The sequence below is a fragment of the Aspergillus steynii genome (genome assembly GCF_002849105.1).
Source record: "Aspergillus steynii IBT 23096 chromosome Unknown P170scaffold_1, whole genome shotgun sequence".
Classification (NCBI taxonomy): Eukaryota; Fungi; Ascomycota; class Eurotiomycetes; order Eurotiales; family Aspergillaceae; genus Aspergillus; species Aspergillus steynii.
Genome location: NW_020194398.1, coordinates 1,629,869 through 1,649,737, shown reverse-complemented (window position 1 = coordinate 1,649,737; position 19,869 = coordinate 1,629,869). Strand labels below are relative to the sequence as shown.

Below are 19,869 nucleotides of genomic sequence, written 5' to 3'. Positions count from 1 at the left end.
TGCCTTTCTTCCGGTCGCCTCCCTTGCTTGGAAGAGAAACGTGACGGATGACTGGGTCAGAATTTTATTCCAGGTCCTACAATTTCTAGATTTAATCACTGATCATTATCGTCCTGGGAGAGGTTGATTCCGATCGGGAGACCTGTAGCTCAGGTACTGCGGAAGTATCTGTAAGTTCACGAACGGGCGGAGCTTGACCACGAACCAATGAGGGGCTGCAAAGGGCGATACGTACAGGGGAATACAGGTACGCTACTTGGATGGTACATGCGGGGCTTTTCTTATAGATGCAGCTTTAAGCCGAGACAAATGAAGCATAACAGGTGCTGTCTGGTTATTGAGTAGAATCCGGCTGTTCGCTGATATATATTCGGCCAACGGTCAGTCCGCAGAAAGCCACATGGGACGAGCATGACAAAAATCCAGAGAGTATTGAATCTCCGAAGGGCGGATATGGTATCCTATCGTGTAACAGCCCTCCGATCTAGAAGGGCCGAATTTCAGATCCTTGAAACCATCTCATCACAGGGACGGAAAAGAGTCAACATGTAGAGTGTGGCATCTGCTCATGATGCTCAATTAAAGGGCAGTTCTCAAGAACAGCATCATTGGTCTAGTGGTAGAATTCGTCGTTGCCATCGACGAGGCCCGTGTTCGATTCACGGATGATGCATTCTTTTTCTTTTTGCCTCCGATGGCCTGTTCCTTCACTAGTTAGCGCGGACTCAAATATATTTTATTTATCCAACAAAAATCCGAGTCCTGCCTGTAATCTCCATTAAAAGTTCCATGAATTATCGCCCTGCTACCAGCCCTTGCATGTGGCACTCAGCATCACGTCGTCAGCCAAACACATGCTGGATACAGGCTCCCATAGCAGTGAAATCGTATTATTTTGAATAAAATACTTTGCCAGACCATGTCGTCTATATGGAACGGCTTTCTCACTCTTGATCATTCTAGGTAGAGCTATATATAGCTTCCGTCCAATGCGACAGGGATGCATTTGTTATTACGGAGGGATCTCAGGTCCGTTAGGCCACGATGAAGATGCAAGGGGTCTGTCTAGACAGGGATAGTCATTCCATTCACTTTCCTCTTCATTATCTGGATTGAGTAACACTGATGATCTGCCAGCAACTCATCAAGTCCAGAGATAAGCTCTACTACGCCCGCTAGCCTGATCATAGCCTCGGCACGCTGCAGCCCAATCACACGGTGTCTGTCCAAGGTATCATTGACAGCGCCGATCATGGGCTTCCTCGAGCGGGGACGAATCCATGAAGTTCGTCTAGTCCGAATGTAAACGAGCGACAGATCAACCCCGCTTGCCAGTCCGGTGCATAATCGCATCCTATATCTGCCCGAGATCCCCAGACAGAACCATGCCCACAATTCTCAACCCAAGCAGAACACCAGCATGCTCAGCATACTCATCATTTCCCTAACCCTCCTATCCAGCATGACGCCCCTCGGAATCCTCGCCTCCTCCCCCCCCCTCCTCCCTACACCCCCCATGGGCTTCAACAACTGGTCCCGGTTCATGTGCGATCTCAACGAAACGCTCTTCACCCAGACCGCCGACGCCATGAGCTCCAACGGCCTCCTCGCCGCCGGCTACAACTGGATCAACCTCGACGACTGCTGGATGACGCAGGCCCGCGCGCCCGACGGCTCCCTGCAATGGAACAGCACGCTCTTCCCGCACGGGATCCCGTGGCTCGGCGAATACGTCAAGGCGCGAGGCTTCCGGTTCGGCATCTACGAAGACGCCGGCAATCTGACGTGCGGCGGATACCCGGGGTCACTGGGGCACGAGGCGTTGGACGCGCAGACCTTCGCAGACTGGGGCGTCGAGTACCTCAAGCTGGACGGCTGCAACGTGTTTCCCGCGGGGACCGACGGCCGCACCACGCTGCAGGAGGAGTACAAGCACCTCTACGGGCTCTGGCACGACGTGCTGTCCGGGATGGACCCGCCGCTCGTTTTCTCGGAATCGGCGCCGGCGTATTTCGCGCACAACCCGACCCTCTCGGACTGGTACACCGTCATGTCGTGGGTGCCGGTGTACGGGGACCTGGCGCGGCACTCGACGGATATCCTGGTGTATGTGGGGAACGGCAGCGCGTGGGATAGCGTGATGGAGAACTACGAGTTCAATACGCGGCTGGCGAGGTACCAGCGTCCTGGATACTACAATGATCCGGATTTTCTGATCGCGGATCATCGCGGGTTGACGCTGGATGAGAAACGGTCGCAGTTTGCGCTGTGGGCGTCGTTTGGTGCGCCGTTGATTATAAGCGCCTATGTGCCGGAGTTGAAGGGCGAGGAGCTGGCGTATTTGACGAATCGAGGGATGATTGAGATCGATCAGGACGGGATGGCGCAGCAGGCGACATTGGCGAGTCGGGATGGGGTGGTGGATGTGTTGACGAGGAGTTTGGAGGGGGGAGATCGCGTGGTGACGGTGTTGAATCGGGGGGATGGCGTGGTTTGTGCGAAGGTGCCGGTCAGCTGGTTGGGTTTGGAGAGAGACTGTGAGTATGATGGGATTAGGGTATGGGATGGAGCAGAGGTAAGAGTGCAGGGGGCGGTCGAGGTGGAATTGGCGGTGCACGCGACGGAAGTTTATAGATTGCGGCTGCCGGAGGACTGCAGAGAGGTCATTCCGACGGGCATTGTGTTTAACACGGCATCGGGGAAGTGTCTGACTGGCAATCAGCATGGGAAGGTGAAGTTCGAAGCGTGCCGGGGAAGCGAGGCTCAGATCTGGCAAGTTCATGCGTCTGGACAATTGCGGCCGCTTGCGCAGTTGGAGAGGTGCTTGAGTAGTAACGGGAGTGCCCTGTTGCTCGAGCCATGCAGACATGGAGATCGTCAGAAATGGTCATATGGAATTTCGGGGAACCTTAAGAACGTGCAGACCGGAGATTGCTTGACGCAGGGAACGGGAATGGCGAAATGTGGTGCTGAAATGGACGGACAGGTCTTCGGGTTGCCGAGTGGCGTAGAGGTGAAGAACGGAGAATAGACCATAGATGCGCAGTCTGGAGTTCATTGTCTCCTCTTTGGATATATCGGATATATGCTCTCAGCCGGAGCTAATAGTTAGACTAGATGTGTCAATAGGATGTCTTCTAGTTTGTGAATAACTCCATATCATCCCAACAGAGCAAGTGCATTTCGGAAGACCGAGTGAACCAATCAAGGAGAACTCCCAACTGGAGATAGCGGACTTACCATGAAGTGCATCCTTTGCAAGTGAGTGGAGCCATCCAACACGTTGTCGAGATACTCTCTTAAAGCTTGTCTAACACTCGGGGATAAGACCCTACCTCCGAGTCTCTATTGCCTTCAATCTATAAATGTGGCAGTACACACCCTCTACAGATCACTTAGCACCCCTAGTCTTCAGACCACTGCACCCACAATGACCACCAAACCTACCATCCTAATCACCGGCGCCAACCAGGGCATCGGCTACGCCATTGCAGAGCACCTCACCACGACCAGCACCAAATACCACCTCCTGATCAGCGCGCGCACTCTCCCCAGAGCCATCTCCGCAGTCTCCGCCCTCCAAGCCACCTCTCTGGACCCAACCTCTCTCACGCCTCTCGCACTCGACGTAACCAACGACGCCAGCATCGCCGCCGCGGCGCTCGAGATCTCAAACACCTTCACTTCGCTCTCCATTCTCATCAACAACGCCGGCATCGCCCAGGCCCCCTCTAACTCGGACTCCGACTCCGACTCCCCCCTCCGCACGCAATACGCCACCATCTTCAACACCAACGTCTTCAGCCCCGCCTGCCTCATCGAAACCTTCCTCCCCCTCCTGCGCAAATCCAACCACCCCGACCGCCGCATCGTCAACGTCACCAGCGGCCTCGGCCTGACCAGCATGGCAGGGAAAGACGGGTACGCGTTCAACGCGAAGACGTGGTTTGCGGCCGACTATCGCAGCAGCAAGGCGGCGCTGAATATGTTGACGGCGGCGTATGCGGCGCGGTTGGCGGACGAGGGGATCGCCGTGGTGGCTGCGGCGCCGGGGATGTGTAGGACGCGGTTCACGGGGTGGCAGGGGAGGAAGGATGCTGGGGAGGGGGCCAGGGTGATTGTGAGGGCTGCGGTGGAGGGGGTGGGGAGGGAGGTTAGTGGGAGGTATGTGGCTGATGAGGTGGGGGATGGGTGGTAGGTGATTGATTTACTGTATTTGTCTGTCAAGTTAGAAGAGAATGGGGTTGGGATACTCTGGAGGTCTGGGGAGATGAGATTCTATACACGTGATTAGGGCAAGCAGCGTGGAAGAGTCGGATGGGTTCTAGTCTTCTGGAAGCCTGGTGAGTGGATGAATAGCAAGGTTCACTGTTCAAATTATTAGCCCAGAGATTGTCCAATAAAAAGACCTGACCGAGACGAACCAATAAAAGAATTGTATTAAGGACGAAGTTGGATGCCTCAACCCCGCCAACAATACAGATTCAAGTTTCCTCATCATGACAAGCTATGAACATGAAACCAACCACAGAGAAGTTCAATACGAACCTTGGCTGATGTATCTCTGCATGCCTCAGAGCCACATCGCACGCCTAGCCTTGTCCTCGCCAGAACGCAAGGCTACCGCATAACCAAGTCCGAGAGCTATTGGAACAAGCCGCGAGAAAACCGGATCGACAGACCTTCTTTCAAGAACCAACAATTGGCACCATCATGGCCAAGACAAGCTGTCCAGCGATCGATGTCCGACCGAACATGCGATACATCTTCTCCACCCATGGGAGACTGGCATCGTGGCGATCCTGACAGAAAACGGCATAATAGCGCGACATCCATTGATGGTGGCTCCACATCACAGCCACGCCCGGCTTGGCTCGTGTCATCGTCCCGACCGTCTGTTCAGCCCTGCATGTCGAGGTCATGGATTTTGCCCTTGGGGTCGAAGGATTGCTCCCGGGACTGCCCAATGCAGTAACCCAGACGGCCAAGATCCAACAGATGGTTGGATATCATCATTCCACACGTGGTGCCGCGCGGTTTTCCCCGGACTGGTTATGGAGAAGCTGCCAAGGGTTGACTGCTATGGCTTCGCCCCGCCGTCATATTCTTGCCCGACGATGGAAGGATCCTGGAGCTGTCAGTCGGGGAGGAGGAGGGAATGTATATAAGAGGGATGAGCAACGGAAGAAATTCCCACGACAGGACCAAGTCCATCATCCAATATGTTATCATTCTCACTCACCCTTCTCCTGGCGTCGGTGATTGCCATTTCGCAAGCCACGCCTTTGCGTCTACGATCTCGCCAACGTGGCATTCAGTGGCAGCAATGTCCCGACGAGAAAGATTCCCCGCTGCAATGTGCCAATCTGACGGTTCCGCTGGACTATTCGGGGGAACTATCGAATGCGACGGTCCCCTTGGAATTGTTCCGAGTCCCTGCTCCCAACAATCGATCGAACGGAAGTGTGTTGCTGAACTTTGGGGGCCCTGGCGCTAACGGACGCCTGAGTTTGTTCTCGTATAAGGAGATTCTGCAAGGGTGAGACCTGCATGTTGCATGTCGGAATGATAATGCTGATACAATCTGTAGGATAACTGGTGGCAACCACGATCTCATCGCCGTCGTTCCACGGTATATTCACTCCTCCAAATCAAATTAGAATAGTACTGACCCAGACAGAGGAACTGGCAACAACACTCTTCGCTTCTCATGCTACAACACCGAGCTAGAAAGGATGACTAGTGATCTTGTATACGATCTTCCCAATGGACTCTCCTCGGACACCGCAGTGGGAAAGCTATGGGTACACAGCAAATTCAAGGCCGACGCGTGCTATGCAACGCAGAACAAGACTGGAAGTTTTGTCAGCACGGCGTCCACGGCGCGGGACTTTATGAGCGTTGTAGACGCGCTGGATGAGGACGGCATGCTGCGATACTGGGGTATGCTCGCCGTATTTTCGGAAGACAGATGAGCTAACGAGCATAGGCATTTCATACGGGACGGTTCTCGGCTCGACTCTGGCAGCAATGTATCCGGACCGGATTGATAAGATGGTCCTCGACGCCGTTGTCAACTTGCATGAGTACTACCAGAACAAGTACGTCTGGTCCCCGCAGCTGCGAGATGGTCGCTAACCCTTGTCCAGAGAAAGAGAGATGTTCTCGGACGCCGACAACGTGTTCCGAGGCTTCTGCTCCGGCTGCGTCGATTCCCCCGAGACCTGCCCCCTCGGTAGAAACACCACGGCCGCCGAGCTCGAGGCGAGCATCTACTCCATGATAGAGAAGATCAAATACAACCCCTACTCTGTGACAGTCCCGGTCCTCGGCCCGACAATCATCGACTACACCACCGTCCGAACCAGGATCATCAGCGACCTCTACTCGCCGGTCCTCTGGCCCAGCACCGCATCCTTCCTCAACGGGCTGCTGACAGGCAACGGCAGCGCCGTCGCCGAATACCTGGCCTCCGTATCCGTCCGGCCGTCCGGGATGGAAGCCGAGGCGCAGTTCGGGGTGAAATGCAGCGATGCATTCGCGACGATGTCCAGCGCCGAGGAGCTAGCCATCACGATCCAGACGCGACAGCAGTCGAGCCGGATTGGCGGGGACACGGCGGACTACGTGCCGATGGTCTGCGCGCACTGGAAGCTGGCGGCGAAGGAGCGATACGACGGGGACTTCCGGGTGAAGACGAAGACGCCGGTGCTGTTCATCGGCAATACGCACGACCCGGTGACGCCGTTGGTGTCGGCCAGGAACGTCAGCTCGGGCTTCGAGGGTAGTGTGTTGCTGCAGCATGATGGTTATGGGGTAAGTTATTTTACCTTTCCTGTGGTTAAACGTGAGCTGACAATAGTAGCATGGGTCTCTGGAACTGGCGTCGTTGTGCACTGCGAAGGCTACTCGGGCGTATTTCCGCAATGGTACCCTGCCGGAGGCCAATACGAAGTGCGATACTACAGGGTCGTTGTTCTCGGGAGAAACGGGGTGGGATGAGGTGCTTGAGGAGCTGGGTAAGAAGTAGGGTTGATTGATTGTCACATTTTGTTTAGCATGATGTTTACTCGCAATTGATTCAATGTGACGGGAGATTATAATACGAGAGCCGTACAACTTGATCAGCACAGTTAAACTCCTCAATTGCAGTATTTCCTACATGATTCCAATAGAGCAATGCAACGTCACCAGCCTTCGCAACAATGGCCTCCATCGGACGATCTCCGAGATCTCATGCTGTTCTCAAAGAGGGAAATCGTCCTGTACGAGTCAATCCTTCAAGCCTATGTCTCTACCATCCCATCCTCAATGGCCAAGTTTCTTCACCACCACTTTCATACCTCATCGGCCTCAGATCAGCCCACAACAGTCAATCTGCCGTCATGATTATCAACAAGCAATTGACTCTATTTCGGGAAAGCCAAACGACGCCCGACCAATCAGCCCTGCAGCCACATCATCAGCCGTGCAGAATGGCAGACCGTGGCATCGACATAACGGCGCAGGCACAGTCAGCCCTGATACTACACAGCGTCGAGATAAATTGACCACCTCGTATTCCATTCCCCTGCTGGAGCGACCATTTTCTGTTTTGGCGACAGGCCAAAGCTGTTAGCGCAGGAGCTATCGACGCCAAGACAGGCCGGGGCGTGCCGTGCCAATGACCGTCGCCAGGGAAAGACATGTCTGGCGCTATTGATTCGCCATTGGTGCTGTTTCCCCTTAGCGGGCTTGTCTAGCGTCTGGTTGATTTTTCTTATTTTTCTGCCCGGGACTTTTGTCTTTGATCGGTGCAGATTGATAGGGGTCTAGATGGGAGTCGAGTCAGGTCGTGTTACATTGGGCTGGACCTGGAGACTTGGGGTTAATTTTAGATATCATTTCTGTCTAAATTTCCGATATATAAAGGCGATCGACCGCCCTAATTCCTTCTCCCCAGACGATCATCCACTCTTCTTCACAGCTCACAACTCACCCTCACCCTCACCCTCACCCTCGCCACACCAACCAAAATGAACCTCCTCCTCACCACCCTCCTCGCCCTCTCCACCGGCACCCTCTCCCAATCCATCACGCCCCCCGAAGGCTGCCCCCTCCCGCGCTGGACCGTCACCAACTTCCAATGGCACAACGGGTCCAAAAGCCTCGACTGCATCCACAACGAAGCAGACCGGAACGCGAAAGGCTGCCTCTGCTCGGGCGGGTGGTGCGAGCCGAACCCAGACACCTGCAACGGGACGATGGTACCGCTCTGCTACACGGGGATGCCGAACTACGAGCCGTGGGGCTACGGGCCGCCGCAGACTTTGGACATCGATTTCGCCGACGGCCTGTCCTGCCACGACGAGTACATCGGGTACCGGATCCACGATATCGGCAACGGCGCGAGTAACTGCGGCTATGCGGATCGGGGCCTGGGGCGCGTTGTCTCGTTCTATGGGACGTCGAATAAGGAGGTTAGTGTCGGTCATGTCGACTATGTGCTTGGGAGGGGCCATGCGCTGGAGTGTCAGGATGGCAGGAAGATTACGTATTCCGGACGGACGGACTTTGAGTTGAATTGTGTGCATGATTCGTTTTTTAATGCGACGTGCTCGGCGGGGAGCTTTCAGGTGCCGGTGTTGGCGTTTGAGTGGGTGGAGTAGATTCTTTATCTACTTGCCTGTATTTGATGCGCTGAGGCTATGGTTGATGAAGGCATTGCTTGTTGATGAGAAGACTGGATGGTATATATTGGATGAGGGATGAATGCAGAGATGTGAATATGATGATCAAACTGAATGAACCATGTGATCCCACTCCATACCCTAATCTCTAGCCTTCGACAAGGCTACTCTAAAAACTCATAGCCCCGTAACTAAGCCCTACGGGGACCATGTGGACTGGACCCGATCTACTCCATAGGACTCCGTGGGATGGGTATGCAGGAATGATCACACCATCGCATTCTTCATTTGGACAAAGAAATACTGCATTGAAAAAAAAAAAAAAAAAAAAAAAAAAAAAAAAAAAAAAGGTACCGCAAAACCACCCTATCTCAACACGAAGACAACAGAATCCAGATAAAATAAACCATCAGAATGATCAGATAAGAAAAGCCCGAAAGTCCAGTCGCCCCACGAATTTCCTCTTCGAGAAGATTGCCTGATCGGGACGTCGCCGCACGTGCGCTGATTGGTGGCGGCGCCGCATGGCCCCTAAAGGGGTTTAGACGATCCTCACCCGACAGAAGCTGTACTGCCTCCTTCGTCTTCTTAGTTCTTGTGTATAACTTATAAAGTCACCGACCCCTGTCGCCAGGATGGATCTGCCATCCCGACAGCTCTCAATTGCCAAGCGCAACAATTGCCCACCACAATGACATCCACAAACCCATTCGACAACCCATCAAACCACGACCATGAACCCCGCGATCACGATCACGACCACGACCATCAACCCGAACAACAACCCTCCCCCAAATCCGCCCTCCAAGTCGACTTCTCCCTCAAAAAATGGAAAGTGATCATCAGCCCTCTCTCCACAACCTCCAGCTCCCCGGACCCCAGCGCCTCCGCTCTCTACCGCATCGACACACAATCGATGCGCACCCCCCAAATGCTCTTCCGCCGCTTCTCGGACCCCCCCACAGCTCCCCCCTTTGCAACCGGCACTCTCCACACCTTCAAAATCAACCCCGACTACACACACCACTCGACATCCAACACCCTCACCGCCACAAAACGTTTCCGCACCGAATACACCTACCAATCGACCCTCTTCTCGCGCAACCCCGGCCAAACCGAGACCATGACGTGGACCAGCACCAGCGGGTTCAAGAACTGGGATTTCATCCTGCTGGACGGCGATATGTTGCCTGTGGCGCGGTATTCGAGTCGCATCTGGGCGGTGCGGAAGTGGGGGAAGATCGAGTTTCTCGGGGAGAGGACGGAAGATGAGAGGGTGAGGGAGGAGGTTGTTGTGACTGGGCTGGTGTTGTTTTTTTGCATGGTGGTGCGGACGACGAGTATTTTTAGTTTTTTTGGGGCGTGTTTTTATAGGCCCGGGGTGGAGGTGAGGAGGAGTTTGGAGGGGGGGAATGGTATATGATGAGAATGGGGATGGGGATAGGGATGGGGAGGGGCGGGGTTGTTTTTTTCTTGGGTGGGTTAATTGCGCTGATACCCCTTGGTTTATGCCTATTTTATTATAGAAGGATTGGCGTTGGATGGTTCATTTGGATGGTCAATGTATTCTATTCTATCTATATCTATGGGTATCTATCTATTATCCATTACGCATTACCGAACTTTTATCCGATATATGCAAGCAACGCACGCTAAAATGACTTTTATCCCTCTGCCATCGAGGGAAGAAGAGGAAGAAGAACTACCCCTTCGTAAAATCAACCTCCCCCCGCGCCGCCGCCTGCGCAAACCGACTCCTCCCTCTTATCCACTCGCCATACCGAATGAACACAAACGGAATGACCGCCACCGCGATGGCAAAGAACCCCAGCAGCGAGCTAGCCCAGTCGATCCCCAGCCGGGTATACATCGGGGTGGTAGCGAGGGGCAAGCACACGGCGAAGATAGACCGCAGGGTACTTGCCGCCGCGGCGGCCGAGGCGGAGAACTGCTTATACGCGTCGGTGAGGTAGTTGAGCAGGGCCATGAAGATCAGCAGGTAGCCGAAGCCGAAGAAGACGCCGGACATCATGGGCATGACGGGGTGGATGGAGAGGCGGGCGGACCAGCCGAGCCAGAAGAGGGCGATGGGGATGGTGGGCGCGCCGATGCAGGCGAGCGGCAGCCGGCGGTATTCTTCGACCAGGGTCCAGGATTGGCCGGACAGAGAGGCTTTGGTGTGGTGTTTGGAGTAGAGGACGAAGACGGTGAAGGCCATGATGGAGCCGGGGAGGACTGGGGGGTTAGTGTGGGGGTGGGGAGATCTGGGATGGGGGGACAAACTGGGGAGGAAGCCGAGGCCGGTGATACCGGCGGAGAGACCGTATAGTTCTGGAGGAGTTAGACGGGAACTAAAATGTTGAAGAGGCTGGGGACATACGTTGGAACACAATCGGGTAGGCCTGGAAGTACAGGTACAGGATTGAGTAGATGAGAGCAAGGTACAGCGAGCAGCAGAAGACAATTGGCTCTCGCACGATCATCACGAACGGCCGACTCAAGACGGAGCCCATCTTCTGCGAGAAGTCGTGCGCCTGCACACGGAACTCCTCCCACGGCGGCAGCCTCTCCTCGGCGGGGATCAGGGACCGCTCGTACCGCTGGATCAACACGGGCATGTATGTCTCCGGCATGGTCACTATCAGCGGGTATCCCACGCCTGCGATGATGAGCCCTGCCCAGAAGGTCCATCTCCAAGAGACGGTTGACACGAAACCCGAAATGATCGGCCCCAGAAGCGGCGGGAACGTCGTGGCGAACATGAACCAGCCCATCACCACTCCGCGCTGATGCGGGTTGTCGTAGATGTCCGAGTAGAGACCACCCAGGACGGCATTGGGCGCCGAGCCTCCCAGCCCGCAAAGAAACCGGAAGATCAACAGCGCCGGGAAATTGGGAGCCAGTGCGCAGGCCATGGTGAAGATGAGATACATGGTAAAGGTGCTGAGCAGGACCGATTTCCGACCAAAGTATTCGCTCATCGGGCCAAAGATGACGGGTCCGATAGCAAATCCGGCCATGTACAACGATGTCGGGAGAACCATTTTGAGACTGTCGCTGGGAATATCGAAATACTCAGCCAGGACATCGTGGGCTCCGGAGGGGAGAGAAGATCCCAGGGAGCTGTTGAATACGAAATGAATACCCGCGACGACAATATGCAGCTTTCTTTTCTACATGGTAGTCAATACACACGCACGGATAAACCAAACCCTAACAGTCAAGCTAAACAAGGAATGAGGTGATTACCGTCGAGAATTTGGCCGGAGTGGCCGGGCCTTTCTCCGTCAAAGGCTCCGGGTCGACCATGTTCGCAGGTACTGGGCGAGCGTCGCCCTGCTTTGGCTTCTCCGACACAGAGGTAGTCGCCATATTGAATGCTCCGGATTGCAATATCGAGCCCCGGACGATTTCACGGGGGCCGAAGAATTTTTATTGTTCTCTTACAAATGCGAAACAGGGAAAGCGCCGGTATTCGTTCCGACGCTACGAGGACGAAGCACCGGGGCTGGTTGGAAAAGTGACGATCATGGTCCACATCGGCAACCCGGTGGGCAGCAATTGGGAGAAAAAGACCTTAGCAGCGGTCTAGATGATGCCACTGGTCTGAGCAGCTCGTTCCGGCCAGCGCACGGAAGACGAGTCAATTGAGCGACGTTCGCCATTTTGAGCTGTGATGCTGGTTGTTAACAGTCGATGGCTATAGCACAGGTCAAATGGTTCGTACTTGAACGCCTCGGACAACTGTCCGAAGTTTGCGGTGACTGTGGACGCCCTGCGCCCTGTAGCCGACATTGTGTGGGCCGAAAGCAGAATTTGACTCATGGTCTGTGACAGGGCCCACTTTCGGCATCTTGGTTCTGCGTTCGGAATGCGGATGGAGGAAAACGGAAGAACCCATTCCCCTGATGGTTCATGATCCATGGTCTGGATTGCAAGATGGATGGAGAACGCAGGTTTTCCCGACTTGGAGATCTATTTGGGGTGCTGGCACGTGGTGGGTGTCATGTGACGTCCTGCCTTTCCTTTTGGTCGAGGTAGCAGCCAGATCCGGATCAAGTCCGTTCCATCTCGACCAAAGGAGGTGATTGCATGAGCTATCGAAGATTCCTGAGGTGCCATGCTATTGGGGAATTGGTCGCACAGGAGTGAGGTTCCAGTTGACACTATGTTGGCACCATTAAGCTGGACGTTTAGGTATTAAGGCTTTCTCGGTCATCATCCTAGGCAACGGTCCGACATACAGTTCCAATATAGGCTAGTTCTGGTACCACAAAATAACATCCCGTCCTTTCAAACGATACATGATTTTGCTGGCCGCGCATCTACCTTCTATGTACACGTGCCATCGGAGATCTAACTACAGCATAAGCGAGCCTTGAATATCCCCGGTAGAATAACCAGTCGAATACACGTCACTCCACCTCAAAGGCGCCGGTGAACGTAGCACAAACTGCAACGCCGATCTGGGGTAACAATAAAGTAGGGCATGATCGCGTGGCGTCGTTCTAGCCAGCCTATTCGATGAAACGGCCACCGAATCTTCCCTGTCTTGGTATACACCCACTCAAGTCTATACCTATTGACACGACATGTAATTTGCTAGTAGCTATAGCTCCACTCCTCGGAAGCCGAACAGTCATCTTGCGACACCAGAACAACGGAAAGGTCCGTCGCGCACGATGAGAGTCGGAATATGGTAGTTTATTGCTCACCCATCGTGGATTGAGTCGGCATGAAAACAGCATAAAAGGCCTCCTCTTTCTCCCCATCACTCTCAAATCATCAATCCATCCTCACCAGCATTTCTCAGCCCAAGACCAAAACCAGTCGACCCAACAAGCCAAGCAAAATGCACTATCCCAAGGCGATTCTCGTTGCCGCAGCTGCACTCTTCGCCTCCGCTCTTGCGGAAGACGTCCAGGTAAACACAGACTCATCTGAATATCCGATCTCAAAGCCGCTTGTAACTAACATATCTTCCAAAAGATCGCCTACACCATTGGCGATACCTACATGACCCAAAACATCCCTATCGATGTCTACACTCCCCTTACCCAAGCGTAAGTGGCGCATTCGCTCCATACATACCCGCTTCATTGTCTCCTCAACTCTCCAATCCTCCAAACAAGCAAACGATACGAAACGGCTAACAATACCAGTGGCGAGATGACCTCTCTCCAGAACAACGGACGCTGTCTGCTCTTCGTGTACGTCTACGAATACCTATCCACTCCGTGTTAGTGACTCTATACTGATCTCAATTGCAGGAACGGCGCCTCCTCTCCGATTGCGGACGTTATGAAGGGATCGCACATCCTCAACCCCTCTATGCAGGTCGGCGGTATTGTCTGCCATGACCCATCTTCGTCTTAGGCGAATGGCGATCTGTCAGGTTGATGGATGAAAATATCAACGTGAGGGAGTGCTTTGTGGTTGGGATAGTTGAGATGGTAGGACTAGTTAGTGTGTAGGGAGAATGGCGATGAATGACACTGGTTTTATGCGTATTCAAACTGGGAGGTAGAATGTAGCAGAATGTAACTTGTAGTGGATTTATGAGATTGAGTCGGACGATAGTCTCACCCGTGACATCGCTCGGCCAAGTCTATCAGGTCTCCATCGAGAAAGAAGGTTATGGAAGAATAGCTCCCTGCATGTAACTACGCTTGACAGTGTTAGGCCTTCCCAACGGAATGCTGCCGAAGATCCCGTAGACCAAAAGAGAATCCAGCTCGTGGAACCATATGGGGCAATCGAAGGTCAGCATCCTTCGCGGTACGCATACAAAGAGACACATGTTTAAATTTTGGTCCTGGGACAGCTAAATAAAAACGGGCACTCCCAACGAGATGAATACACCTATAATTCGTTCACAAGAGCTTGCAATATCAAAGGCCCAAAAATCCCGTTGTTCGCTTTCCAGTTATACTTGCAATCATGAGGTTTCCTTACGCCCTCATTCTATTTGCTGCCCATAGCGGCCACTGGCTCCGAGAGCGCAGGGCAAGTCGGGTGTTTGCCAAAGGGGAAACGCTGCAACAACAGTAATTTGCTTTGCTATGGAAAGATAAAATGTGATATGAAGAAACATGCGGTGAGTTAACCCATTTTATCCGCAGAAAGGCGGCTGATAGGCTGTTCTAGTGTCGCTGAGACGGAGCTACTCTTCGCGGAGTTTGACATCTAGACAAGGGAGAAGGTTTTTGGACTGGTGTGGTGCAGCATTTTCTCCCTTTCTCTCTCTCTCTCTCTCTCTGCTTCTTCCTTTTTTTCTTCCTTTTCATTGTTTTTGTCTCTTCTTTTGTTTTTTCTTAATTTTTATTTGTCCCCCCCCCCTCGCACGCATGGCGATCGTGTCAGAATACAAAAGAAGAAAAAGTCCGAATATCAACAATAAAGCAAAGACAGTCAAATGAAATGCCGCTTCATCTAAAAGTTCTCTACGGAATTTCAAAGCGTCTAGAAAATTATCACGTAATCCTTCTTTGACGCTTCTAGATCCTCCTAGACCAATTAAGTGTGACACTGCTAGCGCTAGACCGAAATCTAGAGTTGAACAATTCAGCCAAGGAACGACGAACGCCTAGGGGCGCTTTAAGCCGCCTGTTGCATATTGGTTAGAGAAACAAGAGTATACCGTGAGGTATTATCTGACTCGAAGTGTCTGAGCGTCTGAGCTCTCCGGTTGTCACGAAAGCTAAACCTACCGTGCTGGAAACCACCGAGCAAGTCAACATCGCATTTCCTGGAGTAAATGCGACAATAGTCAGTCAATTATCTCGATACCGTGCCTGAAGATTCCGTAGCAAATACATCCCCAAAAGGGAATAGCAGACAATCCTTCATTCCCGAGCCGAAACACGATTTGAAACTAAGCACCACCCGGGCGCACAACCACGATACGAACTATACGCCTTACGAGGAACAGTACATCTCAAAGCTAGGACCAAATTTTCACTCAAACCAATTAATAATACTCACAGAAAGCGAAGCAGTCAAGAAAAGAATCCGCTAGAGACGCGCGATACTTTTAAGGCCATTCAGATTCGCGCGTTGGCCAATAATGGCGTTCCGTGAAGGTATCCCCACAACGGCCGGACTTAAGGTTGGGGGCCAATGATTGATTTCAAAGCAGAAGAGGACAGTGAGTTGGTGATGGCCTCATAGTTTGATTTCAAAGCATCTTCGGTGTTTCTATTGCGGTGGGATTTGGTTCTGTGATGGGCTGAACTGCATAAAGGAGGCCTGTTGGCGCGGTGTTGTTGCTGTTATTTTCAATTCAATCCGTCCAATTTCAAGAAATCTCTAATTTGATTCGAACACCTCAAAAGGAAAAGATCTAAGAAATGGCATCCTACCTTATCACCGGGACTTCGCGAGGCATTGGCTTGACCCTGACCACTATCTTGGCGTCGAAGCCTGCCTCGGAAGTTTCTACGATCTACGCTGCTGCGCGCACCGAGACAGAGGAGCTCAAGCAGCTCGTGTCCAAGTCCGAGGGGCGCGTACAGATCGTCAGTATCGACGTGACGTCGAAAGAGAGCACGCTCAAGGCAGCCAGCCAGGTGGCGCAGAGCCTCGGCGACAAAGGCCTAGATGTGTTGATCAACAACGTCGGCATCATGAACTACACTCCGTCGGGGATTCAGGATATGTGCGTGTCACCTCTAACTTCGATAGTTAGAAACGAGACTAACGCCCGATGCAGGGATGACCTCGAATCCACATTCACGACAAACGTAACAAGCACGCACCTCGTCACCAGCGCCTTCCTCCCTCTGCTGCAGAAAGGAACCCTCAAGAAGGTCCTCAACGTGTAAGTCCACGCAGTCCCGGGATTGCGTTCTCGCCTAACACGCGCAGATCCACCACACTCGGCTCGATCGCCATGGCCCCGACATACAGCCTGTTCCCGGTCCCGGCGTACAAAGTGTCCAAGGCAGCGCAGAACATGTTGACGGTGCAGTATGCGCAGTCGTTTGCTGACCAAGGATTTACCTTCGTGACTGTCTCGCCTGGAGTAAGTGTCCTGTCCAGTGCTCATGAATCGAAGCTAACGGTGCATGTCTTCAGTGGGTGAAGACCGAGCTGGGTGGATCCGGAGCGGACCTGACGACGGATCAGAGCGCCAGGGGGCTTCTGGAGGTGCTGTTCCGAGTGACGAAGGAGGATAACGGCAAGTTCTTTAACATTCGGGTTGATGGGTGGGAGGAGGCCGAGGGATTGAACCGGTATGACGGGGCGGAGGCGCCGTGGTAGAGTTAAGAAAATAGAACAATAAGTTGACAGAAATCTGTCTTTAAAGCTCTACGAATTAATACTTCTGCAGGACGCAGCATGAATGGACAGGAAACCAGATCCTTATGAATGCTGATTTGTGCTAATTATCGGCGCATTCCTCTACATGAGACTTGCATAATTCATCACCGAGCAAGGCCGCAGTCAGCCATATCGCCGAACAAAACCGTGAGCGAACAGGACCGAGCAGCGAACAACGCCGACCGCCGAGTAGCGCCGACAGACGAAATACAATATCCCTTGCTAGGCAGTTCAGTTTGCAAGACACCACTCGGCCTTACTCGGTCCTTACCAGGTATGCCTGTGACACCGTTTCAGTGTTGAGAGACATCCCCACGAAGGTTCAGCGACAAACTGTATCCCCTATGTCTACAAAACACTGATGTTGATTCTTTTCCAAATTCTGCAGCTATATTCCGACCCGCTTTTAAAACTTCAGATAACCGCGGTCCAACGAGCACCGTCAAATCTTCCGGAACAAATCTCCGTTGCCACGAGCTGACTTTCTACCCGGCTTTATTCGGTCGTCGCATCGCCGAGGAACGCCGTGATTGCGTGGGCAGGCCAAGTCCGAACAACGCCGGACGAGACTTCTGCTTAGATCATTGGGTGAGGAATCTATGCTTGTCTATTCGCAGTTAGACATTGTTTTACTTAGTTGGATTAGTTTGGTTTGCGGAGTTTCGGCTGTGAATGTCGGGTTCAATGCATATCATTCCTTTCCTCACACCTGGACTCATATGCCGACCGGGATTCCTGAGAACCAGAAGTCATCAGAATACCCATCTAGCTAACTAACCCCCAAGAAAAATCCACAAGTCCCTCCCACATCCCACGACTCGCCTCAGCGCCGGAAATCCAGAAGTATCAAACCCAGGCCGATCCGTCAAGCTACAAAACGCATCCTCCCTCGAGCCCGAAAAACACGACACCTCAATCTCCTCCAGCGAACTCCTCTGCGGCCCCAATGCGTCTTCGAACTCCGCGACCGTCGCGTCGTTAGAATCTCCCTCTCGGACCTCATGATGCCGAAGGTCCTCAGCATGCTCGATACACAAAGTCGTTAACGCCTTGGGGATGTGAAGGATTTTCGCCAGACCCCGGAAACTAACATAGCTGTGTTTGAAGCGGAGGGTTTTGAGATCTGTACAATGTGTTGACTTCGCGAGGTCGGGATCTGTGTCTATTTCCAGATCCTCCTCGCTCCATTGCACGCTGTGCACCGTCAGCTCTGTTAACTGCGGGATGTAGAACACCGTGGAGCTGAGATGCCATGGCTGGCCGGATTCTTCCCGCAGGTTCAACGTCACTATCCCCTGGTTAACATTGTATACGTTACTCAAGGGCTGGGCGGGCTAGTGCCGAACCCACAGGATCTCAAAGCCGACATGACACGATCCTCGACCGGCGTAGAGAGGGTCATCCGAAGAAACAGACTCGCGATTGACTCTGTGTCATCGATATCGTGCCACGTCCAGTCGAATTTCTCAGTGCCGTGCAGGTACAGCGCCTCGAGGTTAGCGAGGCGCGAGAGGCTATCGCCGACATTGTGACCTGTTGTGTGGCCCCATATATTCCGGATGGAGAGGTGTCGGATCGTGGGTTCGTGATTGTTCGCTTTGATGGTGGATAGGAAGTGTTTGAACCCCGGGGCGGGTATGTGAGGGGAGGTGTAGAGACTAGGGGTTGCGAGGCGGTTGAAGAAGTGGTTTGTTTGGGCGAGGGAGACGAGGGTGGGTGAGGTGTGTATATGGTTGATGATGGTAATGATGAGTTCGTGGGGGAGGGATGACAGATTCATTTTCCTGGTCTTGGTTCTTCGTTTACAATGTGGATTGTCTAGAGGTTGAAGCTGTTGGGGTTGTTTCAAGTGACTCAGCGTCTATAGGATCTACAGGAAGGATGATGTTGTGCTCAGCCTCGTGGGGGCCGTAGAGACAAGGTCCACAATGATGATGAACCCGGTGATGTATATCGGCGTGGTAGAGAAAGACGGCATTTAGTTCCTTTGCATTCAATAGTAATTGATCTTTGGCTGATATATTTGTCTACCTACTTAACATACAACTGATTCCGACACTTTGCTAAGATTACTGATACCTGAATACAAGCGATCAATTTGACAGCATTCAATATAATCAGAAGCAGGATCTAAAACAAGTATTAACAAAAGAGATATGTACAAATCCCGCAGCGTATGGCATTTCGAGTCATAGAAAACCTTTATTTATTGAAATAAAGCACTATATATCCCATACCTTTATACCTTCAAGTACATACGACCACAGGGTAAGGAAAACAAGGCTCCCGTCCGCTCAGCCGTACGCCTCACGCCGGCCGATAAGTAGTTGGGTGGCTGACCACCAGCGAATCCCGGCTATTGTTCTGCTTTGAGAGAATATATCAAATCCACAATACACCAGTAGTAGGGGTGGAACCGAATAAGGGGTTTCGTTATTCGTATTCGTAATAACTTTGCGAATACTTATTGGAATTCGAAAAGATCTAGGACTGTTAAACCGAGCGACGGTTTTATTGTTAGTTTTCTCATCCAATAAAATAGGTATTAACAACCTGCTCAATTTCTTGATATGAGACTTGTATCCTTGGTAACTTGAAGCCTGTATTATAATGTATATAGGACCACTCGATGCTCTGACGATATATTGCGTATTGTACTGAGCGGGAATGCTCTTGGTATATGCTTCCACCCGCGGTGTGTTGTGTATAAATTGTTTATCCTCCTAGGCTTTTATCTAATAAACATTCTTCAAATATACCGAAGTCAGTTCTGGTGCTGTTGAGTTCTCTTGAGACCACTAGACCCTCGGTATCTCCATAATAATAGGGAGAGTAATCAGCTTGGTATGAGATCTTGGTGGGCTATTATTAAAGCCAA

At 52.4% G+C, this 19,869-nt stretch overlaps 9 protein-coding genes and 1 non-coding gene across 10 annotated transcripts; 8 read left to right on the top strand and 2 right to left on the bottom strand.

Annotated features, from left to right (window-relative positions):
• Window positions 1–602: 602 nt before the first annotated feature.
• P170DRAFT_t29 lies at window positions 603–673 on the top strand. Its single transcript has one exon. It is a non-coding gene; the product is annotated as a tRNA-Gly (tRNA).
• A 789-nt stretch (window positions 674–1,462) lies between these two features.
• aglA (putative alpha-galactosidase) lies at window positions 1,463–3,031 on the top strand (the record flags this gene model as incomplete). Its single annotated transcript, XM_024843552.1, has 1 exon — window positions 1,463–3,031. One exon carries the CDS (start codon window positions 1,463–1,465, stop codon window positions 3,029–3,031), a length of 1,569 nt encoding a protein of 522 aa, XP_024709487.1.
• Window positions 3,032–3,430: 399 nt separating this feature from the next.
• Window positions 3,431–4,198, top strand: P170DRAFT_469649 (NAD(P)-binding protein; the record flags this gene model as incomplete). The annotated part of the gene is made up of 1 exon (XM_024852663.1): window positions 3,431–4,198. The coding sequence occupies one exon, from the start codon at window positions 3,431–3,433 to the stop codon at window positions 4,196–4,198; it is 768 nt and encodes a 255-aa protein (XP_024709486.1).
• Window positions 4,199–4,953: 755 nt separating this feature from the next.
• Window positions 4,954–7,074, top strand: P170DRAFT_504971 (alpha/beta hydrolase). The gene is made up of 6 exons (XM_024854255.1): window positions 4,954–5,539; window positions 5,591–5,632; window positions 5,681–5,943; window positions 5,990–6,101; window positions 6,150–6,816; window positions 6,866–7,074. The coding sequence occupies exons 1-6, from the start codon at window positions 5,223–5,225 to the stop codon at window positions 7,028–7,030; spliced, it is 1,566 nt and encodes a 521-aa protein (XP_024709485.1). The 5' UTR covers window positions 4,954–5,222; the 3' UTR covers window positions 7,031–7,074.
• A 923-nt stretch (window positions 7,075–7,997) lies between these two features.
• On the top strand, window positions 7,998–8,797 carry P170DRAFT_431813 (uncharacterized protein). Its single transcript, XM_024848125.1, has one exon. The coding sequence runs from the start codon at window positions 8,016–8,018 to the stop codon at window positions 8,646–8,648; it is 633 nt and encodes a 210-aa protein (XP_024709484.1). The 5' UTR covers window positions 7,998–8,015; the 3' UTR covers window positions 8,649–8,797.
• Window positions 8,798–9,265: 468 nt separating this feature from the next.
• On the top strand, window positions 9,266–10,043 carry P170DRAFT_460390 (uncharacterized protein; the record flags this gene model as incomplete). Its single annotated transcript, XM_024851935.1, has 2 exons — window positions 9,266–9,945; window positions 10,020–10,043. Exons 1-2 carry the CDS (start codon window positions 9,361–9,363, stop codon window positions 10,041–10,043), a joined length of 609 nt encoding a protein of 202 aa, XP_024709483.1. The 5' UTR covers window positions 9,266–9,360.
• A 305-nt stretch (window positions 10,044–10,348) lies between these two features.
• Window positions 10,349–12,176, bottom strand: P170DRAFT_9254 (putative MFS drug transporter). The gene is made up of 4 exons (XM_024855434.1): window positions 11,919–12,176; window positions 11,050–11,842; window positions 10,953–11,000; window positions 10,349–10,904 (listed from the first exon to the last, which is right to left on the bottom strand). The coding sequence occupies exons 1-4, from the start codon at window positions 12,039–12,041 to the stop codon at window positions 10,372–10,374; spliced, it is 1,497 nt and encodes a 498-aa protein (XP_024709482.1). The 5' UTR covers window positions 12,042–12,176; the 3' UTR covers window positions 10,349–10,371.
• A 1,345-nt stretch (window positions 12,177–13,521) lies between these two features.
• On the top strand, window positions 13,522–14,045 carry P170DRAFT_469643 (uncharacterized protein; the record flags this gene model as incomplete). The annotated part of the gene is made up of 4 exons (XM_024852662.1): window positions 13,522–13,593; window positions 13,659–13,732; window positions 13,832–13,879; window positions 13,940–14,045. The coding sequence occupies 4 exons, from the start codon at window positions 13,522–13,524 to the stop codon at window positions 14,043–14,045; spliced, it is 300 nt and encodes a 99-aa protein (XP_024709481.1).
• Window positions 14,046–15,970: 1,925 nt separating this feature from the next.
• On the top strand, window positions 15,971–16,931 carry P170DRAFT_372899 (SDR family oxidoreductase; the record flags this gene model as incomplete). The annotated part of the gene is made up of 4 exons (XM_024845222.1): window positions 15,971–16,326; window positions 16,381–16,488; window positions 16,536–16,692; window positions 16,746–16,931. Exons 1-4 carry the CDS (start codon window positions 16,019–16,021, stop codon window positions 16,929–16,931), a joined length of 759 nt encoding a protein of 252 aa, XP_024709480.1. The 5' UTR covers window positions 15,971–16,018.
• Window positions 16,932–18,162: 1,231 nt separating this feature from the next.
• Window positions 18,163–19,019, bottom strand: P170DRAFT_9235 (uncharacterized protein). Its single transcript, XM_024855433.1, has one exon. It carries the CDS (start codon window positions 18,769–18,771, stop codon window positions 18,310–18,312), a length of 462 nt encoding a protein of 153 aa, XP_024709479.1. The 5' UTR covers window positions 18,772–19,019; the 3' UTR covers window positions 18,163–18,309.
• Between the last annotated feature and the right edge of the window lie 850 nt (window positions 19,020–19,869).